This window comes from Arachis ipaensis, chromosome B10, assembly GCF_000816755.2.
Source record: "Arachis ipaensis cultivar K30076 chromosome B10, Araip1.1, whole genome shotgun sequence".
NCBI lineage: Eukaryota > Viridiplantae > Streptophyta > Magnoliopsida > Fabales > Fabaceae > Arachis > Arachis ipaensis.
Window position 1 is genome coordinate 127,760,538 of NC_029794.2, and position 19,977 is coordinate 127,780,514.

Genomic DNA, 19,977 nt, shown 5'->3' on the forward strand with positions numbered 1-19,977 from the left:
AGTAAAATTTTCTCCAAAAAAATTAAGGAGCAGGTAATTTGAAAATGACAATGTGAAATTGGCACTTGGCACATAATTTATAAATGAAATATGGTATCAAATTTTTTATTTTCAGTACGACAAATAAAAGTAGATATTAATAAAAGTAGAATATGACTAAGGTATTATGGAAGGTGAATGATAGTATAGAGAAAAAAAAATCATATAGATTTAAAGATATGCTTTTTTGTTCATATATTATGCAATGAAATACATGGCTTGAATGATGTAATGATAATGCAAGAAAGAAAAAATAAATTTTATAATTATTACAGTGTAGTTAGACTGATAGAGTTGGAAGTGAGTCAAGCTAGCTTATGAGTCCGCTCGAGTTCGATTTGTTAATAGTTCGATAAGCTAAATTCGTGAGCTGGTGAGTCGAGTTTGAACTTAGAAGTGAACTCATAAATTAAATGACTTAAGTTTGAGTTTAGATAAGTTTAGCTCATTAGTTCGTGAGCTAACTCGATTATATATATAACATTAAAAATATAAATTAAATGCATATAAGATATGCGTATTAATAATTTAATATGTATATATATTAATATTTTTTATTATTTAAAATTTTAGAGTCATTTTTTATGTAATATATAAAATTGATCTTTTTAAATGTTTTTTAAAATATATAAGTTATAATTTATTGATATAGAATTATAGATTATGTTCTTATTATTTGAGTCAGCTCGTGAATTCGGGCCAGTTCGTTAGTTCGGACCAGTTCGTGAGCTTTCGTTAAGTCGAGTTTGAGCTTACGAAATAGGCTCGACTATTAATGAGTCGAACCGTGAGTCAAGCTTAGTTTTCGTGAGCCGAACTTGAACTTGGTCTAGCTTGACTTAGCTCGACTCACTTTCAACCCTAAATTAGAGATTACTATTTTTATTATGGAATAATAAAAGCGAAATTTTTGGAAATCGAAGGATTACCTGATATTGTGTTAAAGTTCTTTATTTCTAATATAGTATTAAATAAAAATTATTACAGAACATCGTTTAATAATTTAAGCCATAACTTAAACATGAGGAGTCTAGGGAAGGCCGCGAGACGTTGAAACGCCGGCGATAACCTCGATTGCAAGACAAGAGAAGAGAGAGGGAGAGATCTTGCGTGCGACGCACAGTGAGACACATGAGAGAGATCGAGCAGAGAGAGATAGGATAGGAAGAAGAGAGAAGAAGATGAAGAATACTGAAATCTTCAGAGGCGTGAACGAGAGGGTTTCTGAACCCAGATGAAGAACAATTTTAGTTTTTTGTTTTTTTAATATGTTTAACCCAGATGATGAAGAACAATTTTGATTTTTTATTTTTTTAATATGTTTTTGTTTTGTTGTTTCAATTATTTGAAACTATAAAATTAGGGTTAATTGAATTTTAAAATTTGATTAATTTAAAAGGGTATTTTTAAATTAAAATTCCGGCTAGTCACCAAAAAAATTAAAATTCCGGCTAATAGAAAAAAAAATACATGTCACTAATTTTAATCATAAAATATATCTGTAGATTCTGTATAGAATAAAATTCTGAGAACTAAATCAGTGATTAAATCGTTCTAGTCACTAGTTTATTAGTTGATTGCTTCAATCGATTCAACTATAATTCAACCGGAATAACCGTTTTATAATAAAATATAAATAAATACACTAAAATAAATTAAAGTTTAATATGAACTTTAAATTATCATCCTAGTTTAAAATACTACGTCAACCAAAATCTTAAATCTTGTCAAAGTACAAATTTAAAAATTAAATAATCTTTGATCTCATCAATTAATAACAATATAATACTCATTATATTATTAAGACAATCACAATAGCACAAAATTAATAAAAATTAATAAGGATAAACATAAGACTGATTATAATGAACAAGTAATAGTTTCAAATTCATAAAAACCGAATGATTTATAAATTGCTTAGTGATAATATTAACATTGCCAGACGAGGAAGAAACTGCGATTGGTAAATGAAGAGAAAAGTTGGGGACTTGAAGCACGACGACGACGACCAGACGAGGACGGAAGCTCATGAAAGTGACGGACGGCGGCGGAAGCTACTGTAAGCTAGGGTTTCTTTTTGGGAGAAGAGAGCTTCGTTTGAGAGAGTGAGAGTTGAGAGGAGTTAGAGCGAACAGAAGTTGAAGAGCTCAAGAACGATGACAGCACGACGGACGGTGTCTCTCTCTTTGCAGCCGCGGTGGATGCTACTGCTAGGGTTTTGGTTTTTGAAGGGAGAGAGAGGTTCGTTTGACATGAAGGGGAGGCTACTGAACGAGGAAGGCTTTCCACTTTTTATTTTTATACAAAACGCAAAACGGTAACGTTTTAGAAAAATCGGCCGAGTTTCGGTTTGATCTGACTGGACAGTTCAACAATTTTTAAGCAATTTTATAATTGTGGGTTTTATAAGTTGAATCAAACCGTAAAAATGTCTAATTTTCAGTTAAATTGATTCGACTGGTCAGTTCGATCTGGTTTTCAAAACATTGATATAGAATGAATCTTTACACTAGTTCTACCCAAGAAATAGAAAAAATATAAAGACCACATGATGAAGTATGTTTGAAACATGTATTGTTGTTCTTTTGATGGCTATGCCTAAAAATAAAGAAAAAATAATATATTATTAAAAGTAAATGGTCAAATTAATTTTTAAAAAATTATTTATCTTTTAAATTAGTTTTTAAAAAAATTAATCAAATTTATCCTTTAAATATTTTAAATTAGCTATGTTAGTCATTCCGTAACTTTTATTGCTAACGATATCAAAGTTTGTTGATGTGATACATTAAGCTGTGTTTGTTTTTGAAAACATGATAAGACAAGATATTGAAAACAAGACCTAAAGGATAAGATACAAAATTTTGTATTATATTCTATTTAGTGATAAACTAGAACAAATTATGAAAATCCAATTTATTCTCATTTTTTTCATTCAAAAAATTTGAAATAAAAAATATAATTATAAAAAATTAACAAGAATAATAAAAGAAAAAATAAAAAAGAAATTGTCTCTATCCATGTCTCCTCTGTCAAATACAATTTTGTGTCTGTCTCAGTGTCTTGTCTCTATATATAAACAAACTGTTACGGCCCAGCCCAGCTAGGCATAATGGCCGACCCGACCCGACCCGGAGACCTACCGGTCCGTTTGGGCGGGTCATCGCACCCGGCCACGTGCCCTCCTTGCCAGCTGCACAACAGCTGGGGAGAAGGAAACTTCTTGGAAGGAGGACTTCTCCTATGGGGGCCCACTTGTCTGACAAGGTATATAAGGGGAGGGTCCTACCCCTCCCCCAAGGTACGTCACACACCATATTTTTCCTACTTTTTACCTGCACACCTGACTGACTAGAGCGTCGGAGTGTCTTTGCAGGTGACACCCTCCTCTCCACACGAAGAGCTTGGGTCGTCGGCTACTCCACCTCCAACCCGCAACCCGGAACCAGGCGATTCCCCATCCTACCAACCGAAGTATCACCGCGAACCGTCCGGTACCCGAGCAACCGAATATTAGCGCCGTCCATGGGGAACGCCTGAATGGATGTCGTACCAGGTCCCGGAGGACCAGGCCGTGGGGCCGAGCACAGAGGGGAAGCCTCGGTGGCTTCCTCCCGGGAGCGCACGAGGTCCCCTCTACGACGAACCGAGCCGTCTTCACGATCTCAAGAAAGATGCCCCTTTGAGGGAATAGGAAGCAACAACGCTAGAATAATGCAGGAACTGCGTCACAGAATTCAGAACCTGGAGCGCTAGCTGGCAGATCAGAAACATCGTCAACAAACTCCTGAATCAAGCTACTCCCGTTCTCTTCCGAGAAGTCACTCCCGGCGAACACCTAACCCACGATCTGAACCCGAGAGCGCCTGGGAGGAAGAAGAACGCCCAAGAAGACGCCGCGACCCCGTCATATACACCCGGCAGGAAAGGAGACGCGCCACAGAGCGAGACCGGGAAGACGGCGGGGGAAGACCAAGGAGAATGCGGCGACCCGTGATAATGGGCGCAACCCTGTTTCATCGTTCCATCCTCGAGGTCCGGCTACCAAAGCACTTTGATAAGCCGACGGACATAAAGTACGACGGAACCCAAGACCTGCAGGAGCACCTTACGGCCTTTGAGGCCAGGATGAACCTGGAGGAAGTGGGAGACGAAGTGAGGTGCTGCGCCTTCCCGGTCACTCTGGCGGGACCTGTAATACGGTGGTTTAACAGCCTCCCGCAGGGCTCGGTGGCCAGGTTTTCGGACATCAGCTGCGCTTTCCTAGCCCAATTTACTACCAGAATCGCAAAGGCAAAGCACCCGATCAATTTGCTCAGGGTGACCCAGAGGTCCGGCGAGCCGACCGAAAAATATCTAGACCGGTTCAACGACGAGTGCTTGGAGATAGACGGGCTAACTGATTCGGTAGCTAGTTTGTGTTTGACGAATGGACTTCTGAACGAGGACTTCAGGAAGCATCTCACCACGAAGCCGGTGTGGACGATGCAGGAGATCCAAAGCGTAGCCAAGGAACATATCAACGATGAAGAAGTCAGTCAAGTCGTGGCTGCCAACAAGCGGCAGCCCTCCGACAATCAACCTTGGCAGCACGGTGGCGGAGAAAGGAAAAAGGAGCATGCCAGAGACGGCGGTCCGAGCAAGACGTCCAGGCCGTTTTCCCGAGTCGGGAAGTTCACCAATTATACCCCATCTCCGTCCCCATCATGGAAGTTTATCAGCAGATAGCCGAGAAGGGAATTTTGTCGAAGCCCTGACCTCTAAAGGACCGAACCGGGGGAAAAAAATCCTCTATTGCGATTATCATAAGGGCTATGGACATAAGACACATGATTGTTTCGACCTGAAGGACGCGCTAGAACAAGCGATCCGGGACGAAAAACTGGCCGAATTCTCCCATCTCATCAGGGAGCCGAGAAGACGAGATCGCGACCGCGAGGAAGAGGAAAAGACCCGTGCAGTGAAGCGACGTCATGAGCCAGAGGACAACGAGCACGACCTTACCATAGTGAACGTGGTAACAGCAAGAGACGCAGCTCCAAGGTCAAGGTCGGCACACAAGAAAGACACCAAAGTCCTGGCGATTTCCTCATCTTCCGTGCGAAGCTCCAAGAGGGTTCCACCCATCTCATTCAGTCCGGACGACCAATGGTTTGATGAGGTCGCGGAAAACCCCCCCATGGTCATCATGGCCAGAGTGGGAACCGGCCTCATCAAGCGGATCCTCGTGGACACCGGGGCTGACTCGAACATCATGTTCCACAACGTGTTCGATGCCTTGGGCCTATGGGATGCCGATTTAAAGACTCATCAGCACGGTGTTGTAGGCTTGGGCGACCACTTCATCAAGTCAGACGGGATAATCTCTCTACCGATATCCGTAGGACTAGGACGGGGGCGAAGATCGGTAATGGCTGAGTTCGTAGTTCTGCGAGACTCCTCAGCCTACAACGTCATCCTAGGAAGGAAGACTATCAACGACCTCGGGGCAGTGATCAGCACAAAGATGTTGGTAATGAAGTTCATCGCTGATGACGGATCCGTGGGATCCATAAAAGGAGACTTGGAAATGGCAGTCGCTTGCGACAATGCCAGTCTCTCCTTAAGGAAGAAATTTAGAGAGGCATAAGGAGTGTTCCTCGCCGGCTTGGACGCTAGAGTCAACGACAAGCCAAGACCCGAACCGAAAGGGAACTTAGAAAGGTTCAGAGTCGGTGACACAGAGGAGAAGTTCACCTTCGTGAACGGAAACCTCCCACACGACCTGAAGGAGCCTCTAATGGAAATGATCAGGGCTAACGGCGACCTATTTGCTTGGACGCCAGCCGACATGCCGGGGATAGACCCCCAACTCATGTCACATCACTTGGTCGTCAAGGCAGAGGCCAGACCGGTGGCTCAGAGGAGAAGAAAAATGTCACAAGAAGGAGCAGAGGAGGTGGCCAGACAGACAGCTAGCCTCCTCGAAGCGGGATTTATTCGAGAACTCGACTACTCGACCTGGCTGTCGAATGTAGTTCTAGTGAGAAAGCACAATGGAAAATGGAGGATGTGTGTGGATTACTCCGATCTCAACAAAGCATGCCCCAAGGCCTCGTCGACGCAGCGGCGGGATATCAGTATCTGAGCTTTATGGATGCTTATTCTGACTACAATCAGATACCGATGCACCGGCCAGACGAAGAGAAAACATCATTCATAACGCCGGGAGGAATATATTGCTACAAAGTAATGCCGTTTGGCCTGAAGAACGCCGGGGCCACGTACCAAAGGTTAATGAACAAGATATTCAGTGACCTCATAGGCAAAACGGTGGAAGTGTATGTGGATGATATCCTTGCAAAGACCACCCAGCCTGAGGACCTCTTAAGCAACCTAGGAAATGTGTTCGCTTCCCTCCGACAATACGGCATGAGGCTCAACCCACTCAAGTGTGCCTTTGCCATGGAAGCAGGAAAGTTCCTAGGGTTTATGATAACCCAAAGAGGGCTGGAGGCCAACCCTGAAAAGTGTCAAGCAATACTCCAAATGAAGAGGCCGGGCTGTGTCAAGGATGTTCAAAGGTTGTCAGGAAGGCTCACCGCACTATCCCGCTTCCTCGGGACATCGGCTGCGAAAGCCCTGCCATTTTTTAACTTGATGAGAAAGGGGATAGCATTTGAATGGACCCCGGCGTGCGAGGAAGCATTCAATCATTTCAAAGAGATTCTTGCAACACTGCCTGTTCTTGGGAACCCCAAGGTCGGATAACCGCTCTACTCCCTGTTGCAGAAGTATTTGGAGAAGGTCAAAGAGTTGAGCAAACAATTCGAGGAGGTCACGATCCAACACGTTCCGAGAGAAAGGAACACACGAGCGGACCTCCTGTCTAAGCTAGCAAGCACAAAACTAGGGGCCGGCAATCGGTCTCTCATTCAGGGCCTGATAAAGGAGCCAGCAGTCACCCTCCACTTGACAAGGATAGATCCCTCCTGGATGGACCCGATCACTGACTTTTTAGAAAGCGGCAAGCTCCCTGACGACGAGAAGGCGGCCAAAACATTGAGAAGAGAGGCGGCCAAATACACGACCATACAGGGACAGTTGTTTAAAAAGGGACTCAGCCAACCCTTGTTGAAGTGCCTACACCCCGGCCAAACAGACTATGTGCTCAGAGAGGTCCATGAGGGGTGCTGCGGTCATCACATCAGGGGCAAGGCCCTAACAAGAAAGCTCATCAGAGCTGGTTATTATTGGCCATCGATGATGAAGGATTCCAAAGAATTTGTGAGAAAATGCGTCAAGTGCCAGGAGAACGCCAATTTCCATAAGGCGCCGGCGGCTAAGCTAAGCCTGTTGACGTCTTCCCGACCTTTCTCACAGTGGGGAGTCGACCTCTTGGGACCTTTCCCGATTGGTCCGGGGCAAGTCAAATATCTCATAGTTGCTATCGACTACTGCACCAAGTGGATAGAGGCTGAGCCACTAGCCAGTATATCCTCATCTAATTGTCGAAAATTTATGTGGAGACAGGTGATAACTCGATTCGGCATCCCGGAAGTTGTCATCTCTGATAACGGGACGCAATTCACTGATAAGAAGTTCGTGGAGTTCCTCGTCGGTTTGGGCATAAAGCAAAAGTTTTCATCTATAGAACATCCCCAGACGAACGGCCAAGTCGAGGCCGCAAATAAGGTCATCTTGCTAAGCCTCAAGAAACGGCTTGATAAGAAAAATGGTGCATGGGCTGACAAACTCGCCTCAGTTCTCTGGTCTTACCGAACGACTGAGCAATTGTCCACAAGAGAAACTCCTTTCCGCCTGACATACGAGGTGGATGCTATGATACCTGTAGAGGTCAGCGAGTCGAACCCATGATTACTCCTGGAGGGAGTAGAGGAAGCTGTAGAGAAGACCTAGTAGATGAGGCTAGAGAAATGGCCCACTTGTCAGAAGCAGCGCTGAAGCAAAGAATGGCCCTACGCTACAACGCCAAAGTATTTAGAAGAGAATTCGAACAAAATGACCTGGTCTTGCGACGCAACGACATTGGGCTGCCAACCCAGGGGGAGGGTAAGCTGGCGGCTGACTGGGAAGGCCCTTACAGGGTCAAAGAGGTGATTGGTAAGGGCGCCTACAAGTTGGAAAGGCTCGATGGCAAGTGTTCATACCCTGGGTCAAGATGTCCGACCCGGGATGTTTAGCGACAAGCCGACCGACCTCTTCAGGTCAGACTATCCGACCTCTTCTCAAAGAGCTCGGCCAATGACCGACCTCTTCACAAAGAGCTCGGCCAAAACGCTACAGAGGCCCAATAAGGGCCCAAATAGAAGGAACACAGCCCAATCCAAAGGCGGCTCAAGCCTACAGAGAGAAGGGCGGTTCCGTTAAAGATAAGCTGACCTCGCCCAAAGATAAGATAAGATAAGATAAGATAACTAACTTATCTTATCTGAGAAGGTCACTTCTCACCATTATAAATACACTGGAGCACCCAGGTATAACTCATATTCTGATTCTACATAAAAACCTGCTTAATACCCGTGCTAACTTAAGCATCGGAGTCTCTTGCAGGTACCCCCCACCCTCCGGTGGCCAAGGATCAGCAGTGCAACAAGTCCAACAAGTCGGATACAATAGCTCCGGCAGTCATCGGCCAGTCGGACACGTTATCTCCGACCAGTACGGAAGATCTCGTCCGAGATCGACCTCCAGTTTCAGGTAACCCTCGGAACATTGGCGCCGTTGCTGGGGAACCTGGAAGTCATCTCATCACCATGGCGAACGACCATGACAACGACCACGATTCAGATCTAGAGGATAGAACGCCGCACAAAAAAGCGGACGCTACACCAAAAGATACTCCAGAATCTAACGGAGACAAAAACTCATCACATCCGGGAGTAATAGAAGCACTTCAAGATCGCCTAAAGCAACTTGAAAAAGAAATCCAGCATCAACGAGAAGTTGGCAAGGATCTACAAAGAGAGGTAAGGCGACGCCGCGAGTTAAAGGACAAGCTCCTAAAACTCGATGCAGATCTCAAGGCCAAAATAACTCGATCCGGTCACGAAGACAGCCCCCACAAAGATCAAGACCCATTCACCAAAGAGATCATAAAAGCTAATGTCCCAAAGGGCTTCAAAGCTCCCAACATGACCCCGTACGATGGCACATCAGATCCAAGCCATCATCTTAGCAATTTCAGAAGCAGGATGTATCTTACGGAGGCCTCAGATGCAATCCGTTATTCTCCATCCCAAAGGACAAAGCCAAGCACGCCCCAAGTCTATTAGGAATCAAGCAAGGAGATCGGAAAAGTCTCCGCAGCTACATGCAAAGATTCAACAAAGCATGTCTGGACATACAAAATCTTCCAACAGAAGCGGCCATCATGGGCCTCATCAATTGCCTGCGAGAAGGACCTTTCAACCATTTAATATCCAAGAAGTACCCAACATCTCAAAACGAGGTCCAACAAAGGGCGAAAAAATATATCAATATGGAGGAGAACTCCCGATTGGGAGACAGCTCAAAAACCAGATTCTCCTAACCTACTACGGGACAAGGATAAAGAGTCCAGGAAGAAAGAAGACCAACCCACTGAGAAACCTATCTCTTGTGGATGTTTAACGAGAAATACGCAACACTGAGAAGATCCCACCACCTCGCCCAATCAAAAACAAAGAGGTCGGACGAGTTGAAGGTTCACCTCACACCAAAGAGGTCGGGCGAGTTGAAGGTTCACCTCGCAACAAAGAGGTCGGACGAGTTGAAGGTCCACCTCACAACAAAGAGGTCGGGCGAGTTGAAGGTCCACCTCATACCAAAGAGGTCCGACGAGTTGAAGGTCCACCTCACACCAAAGAGGTCGGACGAGTTGAAGGTCCACCTCACAACAAAGAGGTCGGACGAGTTGAAGGTCCACCTCACACCAAAGAGGTCGGACAAGTTGAACGTCTACCTCACCCCCCCTAAGAGACGTGTTCATATGATAAATGGAGGATTCGCAGGAGGTTCGATCTCCAAATCATCTTGCAAAAGACACCTCAAAGAGGTATATTAAGGAAGGGAGAGAGGTTTGAAAAGGCCAACGGAGTGCAAACAAGCCTTCCAAGATTTCAAAAAAATTCTTGGGACAACCACCCATGCTTACCAGACCACGGGAAAGTGAAGAACTCATATTATACCTCGCAGTGGGAAGTCGGACAACAGCCTCAGCACTAGTCAGAGAAGACGAAAGTGGGCAACAACCCATCTACTTTATCAGCAAAGCTCTACAAGGGGCTGAACTAAACTATCAAAAGATAGAAAAAGTTCGCCTACGCCCTCGTACTCACCTCTCAACGACTCCACCCACACTTTCAAGCTCACACTATCAGAGTTCGGACCAACCAGCCCATAAAAGGCATCCTACAGAAAACAAACTTAGCTGGAAGAATCCTACAGAGGACAGCTCGGATAATTCAGGAGACCCTGGACAAAACCAGAGAACATCTCGGACAATTCGGGGGACCCTGGACAAAAACAGAAAACAGCTCGGACAAATCGGGAAAAATGAAGTCCGACACATAGAATGCCCGAGCTGATGCATTTTCAAAACCAGCTAGCACCAACAGCTCGGACAATTCGGGGATATGAGGTCCGACACATGCCTCGGGAGCAGAATGCCTGAGCTGATGCATTTTCAAAACTAGCCAACACCAAACCAGGGGGAAATAACAGAAGCCTCATCCAGGCTACATTACAAGACCACAACAAGTCAATCTCGAAGGCGGTATAAGGGATGTACTCAGGGTCAGCCATAGTAACACACATTAAAACTATGGAATTCAGCCAATCAGACATGCCGTCCGGGATCTTAGTATACATCTCAAAGACATAGGTCGACTATGGGATTACTACTAAACAACTCGGACAATAATAGCAGAACATCAAGTGACAGACGTGGCAGTAAAAGGGAAACCCCAGGACTCACACGAAAGTCCAGGGGCACCCTTTGGAGGCAACAACAGGGCAAGAACACAGAGAAAAGAAGTCGACAATCTATACCCAAACAGTCCGAACACCTTTCAAACAAAAGATCAAAACAAAAGCTAGAACTTTTGTACAAAAGGATTCAGGCAACGATGAAAAGAAACAGGAACAGCAACCAAACCCTAAGCAAAGCACACATTCTTCTCAAAGGCGAATGACAAAAGAAAAGTGACAACAAACGATCAAAGATGCAAACTTTTTTCAGAAAGAACCAAAGTTCTGCAGAGCAAATACAAAGTCAAAGCTTTACATGCCAACTTCCCTATAGCCCCACCTGAAGAGCTCCCACAAGTCCTATGGGCATATCGGACAACCCCACACTCCACTACAAAGGAATCACCCTTCCGATTAGCTTACGGAATGGAGGCAATGATCCCAATGGAGGCCAAAGAAGGATCGCCCAGAGTGATCCACTACAGTGAAGAGGCCAACTCCCAACTTCAAAAGGAAGAACTCGACCTACCTCCAGAAAACCGAGAAAGAGATCGGATCAAGGAAGAGGCGTTAAAATGTCAAATGGCCTCAAGATACAATCAGAAGGTAATCTAAGAACAACGATCTCATCCTAATCCGAAATGACATCAAAATAGGTCGGCAGCCAACTGGAAAGGACCATACCAAGTTGTTCAGAAGAACTGGGGAAAGGTTGCTACAAAGTGTCCAACCTCGAGGGGCAAAAGCTACCAAGGTCATGGCATGCCTGCAATCTAAAAAGGGCGCCAAGCCGAGATCCAAAAAGATTGCCGACCTAGAAAGGTAAGTACTAACATGTACACATTCTTATCTTCATTTTATTGTTTAAAAGATTGCAGATTCCCTAGAAAGTTTCCTACCAAGACGCCCGACTACGGCAGGTCAGCAAGGTGAACACCAAAGTCACCGCCGGATCACGACAAAGTCGGCAAGATGAAAATCAAATTCATCGTTCGATTACAAAGTGACAAGTCGGCAAGGTGAAAACCAACTTCACCACCCGACCACGATGGAAACCGAATTCATCGTTTGATTTCGACAAAGGTCGACAAAGTGAAAACAAAATTCACTACTATACCAAGACGCATTAATCTGAAGCATTCATCGTCCGATTATAAAGCAACAGATCGGCAGAAAGTGAAAAACAATTTCACTGCACGATCACGATAAAGACAATCGTCCGATAAAGGTGAAAACGCGATTCACCCAAAAGACGATCTAGAGATGAGAACCACTTTCTACAAATCGGCAAAGATGAACACAGAATAATGTAAGAAGTTATCGAAAGTGATCCAAAAAAGAACCTGACGAGGTCTTACAGATTGCTAAAATAATAACTTAAAGACTGCCCGACGTTAAGAAGTCGGACCATGTCAACCCAAGTTATAAGTAAACCCTGGAAAGAGGTCTGGCCAACCCTATTAAAGAGGATTACTTTAACTTAGAAGTGCCAGACATGACAAAGTCAGCCCAAAATGAAAAAGTTATAAAAGTAGTTCCTGAAAGAGACCTGACAAAGGTCCAAAAAAGAGGACTACAAAAATAACTTAGAAAGAGGACGACGCAAAGAAGTCGACCTCCTACAAACAAGTTATAAAAGTAATCCCTGAAAGAGACCTGACAAAGGTCCAGGAAAGAGGATTACAAAAATAACTTAGAAGAAATCGACATAACGAAGTCGGTCTCCTTCAACAAACAAGTTATAAAAGTAATCCCTGAAAGAGACCTGAACAAGGTCCAAGAAAGAGGATTACAAAATAACTTAGAAGAGATCGACATGACGAAGTCGGTCTCCTACAAAAAAACAAGTTATAAAAGTAATCCCTGAAAGAGACCTGACCAAGGTCCAAGAAAGATGATTACAAAAATAACTTGGAAAAGGACAACGAGAAGAAGTTGGACCAACAAAAGCTACAGCTTGGACCGACAAGAAGAAGTCGGACCAACGAAAACTACAGCTTGGACCGACAAGAAGAAGTCGGACCAACGAATGCTACAGCTTGGACCGACAAGAAGAAGTCGGACCAACGAAAAATGTGCGCTAAAACGGACATAGCTCCGTTCAAAAAGCCACGGCTCCACGACAAGGCTATCAAAATTGTTCAGAATGACTAAAAAGTGTTCTACGAGAACACTAAAAAGTCGTCGGACAAGTTAGCCCCAAGGACCACCTCTACCAAACAGAAAGTGGACAAAACCAGAAGTGATCAAAAGAGGTCGGACAACAAAGTACCGACACTCTACAAAGATCCACAAAGGGGACAAAGACATCTCACAAACGGCCAAAGGAAGGCCAGGAATGCTTCGCTGAAAGATACGAAGTCTTGAAAAAAGACACTACTTAAAAAGCGAAAAGCACGGCCTCAAAGACGGAGCTAAAAAGTCGTCCAAACAAACTATACCTAAAAAGTTGTTCGATTATGACTAAAAAGCCCGAACAGTGAAGACAAACAAGTCGGAAGAAAGCTGAAAAGACCTCTCAACAAACTAAAAAAGGCAATACCAGACTCGTACAAAGGAGAAACTACCTAAGATCGACCAAAGTCAGGATGCTTGAGCACGACTTCCTCAAAGAGATCGAAGCTCCGAAAGCACGATCTCGCGGAAAGGTCCAAACTCAAGCAGGGGCAAAGTCGTACAGGTCGACGTCAGCTAAGAAGAGGCGCAAGTACGATCTCAAAAAAGAACAAGCCAAAAGGTTGAGAAACAACTTAAGGCTCAAATGTTCTTAGCTAAAAGGGATACAACTCCACTCAAAGAAGGCACAATCTCAAACAGGGCTACGTACGTCATCCGAGACTAAAAAGGTTCAATATAAAGAACACTAAAAAGTCATTGGACAAGTCACTAAAAGCCCGGATATCAAGCCGCAAGGATAACTTTGCCAAAGTAGAGGGTTGTCAACACAAAAGCAAGGCGTGATCCAGAAGGCAAGGGTAGAAAACCCACACTACCACTCAAAAGAGGACGGACTGTGAAGTACCAAACCTCTAGAAAATCTGCCAGAATTGCAAAGTAATGAAGAAACAAGCCAGACAGATGCTTGAGCACTACATCCAAAGAGATCGAAGCTCGATCTCACGGAAAGATCGAACTCAAGCAAGGGCACTGTTCATACCCTGGGTCAAGATGTCCGACCCGGGATGTTTAGCGACAAGCCGACCGACCTCTTCAGGTCAGACTATCCGACCTCTTCTCAAAGAGCTCGGCCAATGACCGACCTCTTCACAAAGAGCTCGGTCAAAATGCTACAGAGGCCCAATAAGGGCCCAAATAGAAGGAACACAACCCAATCCAAAGGTGGCTCAAGCCTACAGAGAGAAGGGCGGTTCCGTTGAAGATAAGCTGACCTCGCCCAAAGATAAGATAAGATAAGATAAAATAACTAACTTATCTTATCTAAGAAGGTCACTTCTCACCATTATAAATACACTGGAGCACCCAGGTATAACTCATACTCTGATTCTACATAAAAACCTGCTTAATACACGTGCTAACTTAAACATCGGAGTCTCTTGCAGGTACCCCCCACCCTCCGGTGGCCAAGGATCAGCAGTGCGACAAGTCCAACAAGTCAAATACAACAGCTCCGGCAGTCATCGGCCAGCCGGACACATTATCTCCGACCAGTACGGAAGATCTCATCTGAGATCGACCTCCAGTTTTAGGTAACCCTCGGAACAGCAAGGAAGTCCCGAGAACATGGAATGTGGGTAACCTAAGAAGGTTTTATTCCTAGTTCAAACACACCGAGTAGGCGACCTGACAAGCTTGGTAAGACCCGAGTTTTGCTTTACCAGATAATTTACGTGTTAAATACTTTTCATTGCCATAGATTTGTCCAACTGCCATTTAAAATTCACTTGTTCAAATCTTCTCTTACCCCTTTTATACGTCCCGTGACAACGAAATTTTCATGATGACACGGTACCCCGGGACTGATCACCCCGGGAACCAACCAAACCAACACGATAACAAACGGCTATAGCAATAGTAAAGCCATGACTTCGCTTCGTCAAATTACCAACGCAACGGTAAACAAACGCAAGCGACAAGCCAATACCAACAAAATGGTAATAAAATAAAATGAGAATGCGCCGCCGAGTAAGCGGGAAAAAAGACAGTAATTATAAGCCGACCGAGCGACTACCAAAGTAGTTTAAAGATTACAAGTTCTACAACAAACATTACAAACCCCATGCAAGAGTACAGAGATCACTTCTTCGGCATATCGACAATCTTGCCATCTTTGATTGTTTTGAAAACCCCGATTGCCGATACGTCGAAATCAGGAGCCACGAGCTTCACTTGGGCTTTAAGGGCCTCTTCAGTCATCAAGATGGTGCTCTTCCCCTACTTCACGGTCTCTTTGTACTTCTTCCTAAATTCTTCAGCTTCAGTTTGAGCGGTCTTGGCCAATGAAGCGGCCTCATCGCGTTCCTTCTCCAAAGCAACCACCCGACCCTGTGCAGCATTGAGCTGGCTCTCCAAAGTCATCTCCCGCTCGGTTAGCCGGGAGATGGTGGCATCAGAGGTCTTCAATTTTTCCTCAGCGGATGTGGCATTTTCCTCGGCAGCCTTAAGCTTCTCCTCCGCTTGGGACAACTGCTTTCGAAGTGTTTCAACTTGAGTCTTGAATTAATTGTTGGCCTTAACAGCATATTCGAGCTTCCTATGCATCGACTGCATTTTCGACAGCTCAAACTCGACCTTCCGAGCTATGGCGGCGCCGCGGAGGAGGGTACGGTACATCCACCTCGCCTGCCCCGCAAGGTCGGAGCCATGGAAATGTTTCTCCGTGCCGGGAAGCAGCTGGGAGTCTATAAAGTTTCCGGCTTCGAAGTTCCTCTCCATCATGGTGAGGGCTCCTTCAGGGCTGGAAGACGACTTCTGCCTCTTGGGGTTGTGGATAACCTTCAAGTCATCCTCCTCGACTTGTGGATTGGAGGTCGAGCCCCCAGTACCGACCACCTCCTCACGAATAGGAGAAACACGCGCCTCGTAAGCATTGCGGTCCGGCATCTCGACATCACGAGGTGGAGACACCACCTGGTTCTCCTTATTTTCAGGTGAGGCCTCCGGCTTCTCGTCAACAGTCTCTTCATTGCTGTCACCAGCCAGAAAGGTATTGTACAAATTCTCAAGACTTGTCACCTCGACAAACATTCCTACTACAACAAAATAGTAAAGCAGGTTAGTCGCGAAATCAGCATAACAAATCGAAGCAACAATAACGCAAGGAATGCAAGTTAAAGCTACTCACAAATATAATTTCTAGTGACCTCCCGGTCACCCATAAAGAGGTGGGAATTCACGTGGTTTCTCTCAAAGACGGCCAACAACATGTCGGCAATCTTTTTGTCCACAGCGGACATCTCCTTGTAGGTCACCTTAATAAAGATGTTGGACCCCGCCCCAAAACTCCAATACGTCGGGATGAGGCGTTGCCCTTCTAACGACAGCCAGAAGGGGTGGCGACCTTTGACTGGGCGCACTTTGAAGTACTTGTCCTTAAACCCATGGTAAGAGTCTTCGAACAAGCCAAAAATCTTCCGACCCGGGGCAGATCGGAAGGACATGAACCCCTTCTTCGCTTTTCCTTCTTTGGAAGGATTAGTGAGGTTGAAGAGATAAAGGAAAACGTCGACAGACACCGACAGCTCTAAGTATTCACACACCATCTCGAAATAGCGGATGAAAGCCCAGCTGTTCGAATGCAACTGAGACGGAGCCACGGAGACTCGGTTAAGGAGCACCATTTGAAAAGAAGAGAAAGGAATGCGAACCCCCAGCTGGGTAAACATTGCCTTGTAGAACCAGATCCAGTCGGCAACTCGGGGGGAGTGGAGGTTGAGTTCGTATAACCGTTCATTGGGAGCGGGGACGAAAACATCATAGTTTGACTCCTTGTCAGTCCCGCCGCACAAGTACTCGGCTTGTCAGAACTCAGTCAACTCCTCCTCGCCCATTTGATTTGGGGAGTCCTTCACGTCGGAGGTCACCCAGGCATATCGGTCATAACCCGCGCTCGAGATAGAGTATCGTGAGACGTGACGAGGTATACCTACAGTGGGGGCACCACTCGGTTAGTCTATGAGGTCGGAAATTCGGAAAAGGTCCTGAAACTACATTTTGCCCTTTCGACAATTGGAATCAAGCATGGCCGAAGCCAATCCTAAGACAAAGCCTAAAAAACTAACACCCTGGAATGGCAACCCCCCTAATGAATCTACCTAACGCTAGCAGTGTCTACTACGCAATCCAGCCCAGGAAAAATAACACACACGCACAGAAATGGCACAATTACAAAGCAAAACTAGACAAGTTGAAGAAGGGGAAATGAAACATACCTGGATACTTGCGTTGGAACGAAGGAGTCGAAGGGATTAGAGAGGCTGGAGAGAGGAAGGGAGACTGCAGCGGCAAATTGGAACTAACAAGGAGAGTGATGAGCAAATTGGAACTAACAAGGAGAGTGATAAGGGGATGTGATGGTAGCAAAACGAAAACCAAATACCAAATGATGAATGAAGGAAACTGAGGGGATAACTGACGCGTGAAGAAGCGCGAAAGACAGGGGTAAAATAGTCATTGCACGCGGGGTTTTGAATTTTCCATTATGAGCATTTAATGCTCAGCGCGAGAAACGAGGCGAGAAGCGGCGCACCCCTGCCACGAACAAGCCCACGCGGCCAGAAAACGCGCCCCTGTCACGATCACTCAACCAATCGACACCTCATGTGAAGAGGAACAGAACGCGCCACCCACGACACTCACGACCCCAACTGGCTCGTTGTAGGCACTGTTATGGCCCAGCCCAGCTAGACATAATGGCCGACCCGACCCGGAGACCTACCGGTCCGTTTGGGCGGGTCATCGCACCCGTTTGTCCGCGCGACCCGGCCACGTGCCCTCCTTGCCAGCTGCACAACAGTTGGGGAGAAGAAAACTTTATGGAAGGAGGCCTTCTCCTATGGGGGCCACTTTTCTGACAAGGTATATAAGGGGAGGGTCCTACCCCTTTTCCAAGGTACGTCACACACCATATTTCCCTACTTTTCGCCTGCACACCTGACTGACTAGAGCGTCGGAGTGTCTTTGCAGGTGACACCCCCCTCCACACAAAGAGCTCGCGTCGTTGGCTACTCCACCTCAAACCCCGCAACCCGGAACCAGGCGATTCCCCATCCTACCAACCGAAGTATCACCCCAAACCGTCCGGTACCCGAGCAACCGAACACAAACGCATCCTTAAATAACATCACAACACACACCTAGTAATCCTAATAGACTATTAACATAATTAATTTATAAAATTAGATCAAATCAATTGCAAATTGAGAGTTTCCAATACTTTAAGTTATTCTCTCAATTAGGTTTTGATTTGATATAATTTTATAAATTTATTATCTTAATAGTCAATTAAGATTAATAAGAGTTTGTTGTGGTGTCAGTTAACATGCTACGTTAGTAAATTTTGATAAAGAACGAATTTTGGAGACTAATTTGATCATTATTTACTCATATGATCGAAGATCATAATTTACGGATGGGGAAGAACATGATGGGTTGGTAAAGGGAGACATGTATATGGAACACACAAAGTACATACATATCATGCGAGGAGGGTGGAAGGAGTTACCACTAACAGTTGTGTATTTTGTGTTTGCTGATGGTGGTGAATTTTGAGCTGCATTGTCTTGTGATCATTTTGTTAAAAAATAATGTTAAGTAATCAATTTTTTTAGTTAATATCAATTAATTTTTTTAAAATTATATTATTTATTTAAAATTATATATCTTAAATCATAAATATTTAATTGTAAATTTTAAATTATAAATTTAAATATTAAAATAGACTAATAATAACTAATTAAAAGTTGAGAAGTTTAATTGGGAGCAGTATTATTGTTAGTTTGTAACATCTTGGTTCTTGGTGCTGTAATGGCTGACAGCCAACTTTTATCTCTCAACCGAAATTCAGGAAGAAATTTTATGTAAACGAGTTTAGGTGTAGTTTATACATAAAAATTATTTAGATAAATTTTACCTTCTACTTTTACCTTCAACTAAACTTACATTTATTTGGTAATAGTAGTTTAATCATTCATAAAATAAGATGGCCTGAATTTATATTTAAATTTATAGAGAGAGAAAATAAGCCAAGAAGACAAAAATAAAAGAGAACAAATCATAATGTATGTAAATTAAACTTTTAATAAAACTTTAAACGCATAAATTCAAATGTCGTTTTTTTTTTATCACACAACTACTAGTTCCACCATATGCCATATAAAATTGTTTATGAACTTTTATGGACAAATTACGGATAAATTATTAGGTAAAATTACAATTTTTTGAATTTTATTAGGTTAAAAATTATTGAATTTAAATATTTAAAATTATATATTAAATTTTTAATAATTTTATTAATATTTTATTAAATCGGTTGAAATTCGGTTGAATAAAAGAGAAATAAAATTTTCTCCACAAATTAAGGAGCAGGTAATTTGAAACGAAAATGTTTGGTAACCAAAGAAAATCAGCCAGTTATAACTTGTCTTATTTAGTATTTATTAATTGTTGTGATAATTAATTAATGTTAAATAAGACAAATTCTGGCTATTTTTTTGTCTACCTAACATTACCCATTTAAAAATAGCAATGTAAAATTGGCACTTTGCACATAGTTTCTAAATAAAAATATGGTACCAAATTTTTTATTTTTACTGCGACAAATAAAAGTAGATATTAATGAAAGTAGAATATGAATAAGGTATTATGGAGATAGAAAGAATATAAAGACGAAAGATCACATGATAAAGTTTTTTTTTTGGAGCTTTTTTTTATGGAAAAAGTATCTTTTGGACTTTAAAGGATCAGATAATAAAAGAAGTTAATAAAAAAATATGGGGCGATTCACAAATAATAAAAAGTAACATTTAGAAC

At 43.7% G+C, this 19,977-nt stretch overlaps 1 protein-coding gene across 1 annotated transcript; it reads left to right on the plus strand.

Annotated features, from left to right (window-relative positions):
* Positions 4,565-5,668, plus strand: LOC107621413. Its single transcript, XM_016323435.1, has one exon. The coding sequence runs from the start codon at positions 4,565-4,567 to the stop codon at positions 5,666-5,668; it is 1,104 nt and encodes a 367-aa protein (XP_016178921.1).

Bases quoted from the DNA above. Each gene is read 5' to 3' on its own strand.
- LOC107621413 (XM_016323435.1), top strand. From the start codon at position 4,565: ATGAAGAAGTCAGTCAAGTCGTGGCTGCCAACAAGCGGCAGCCCTCCG.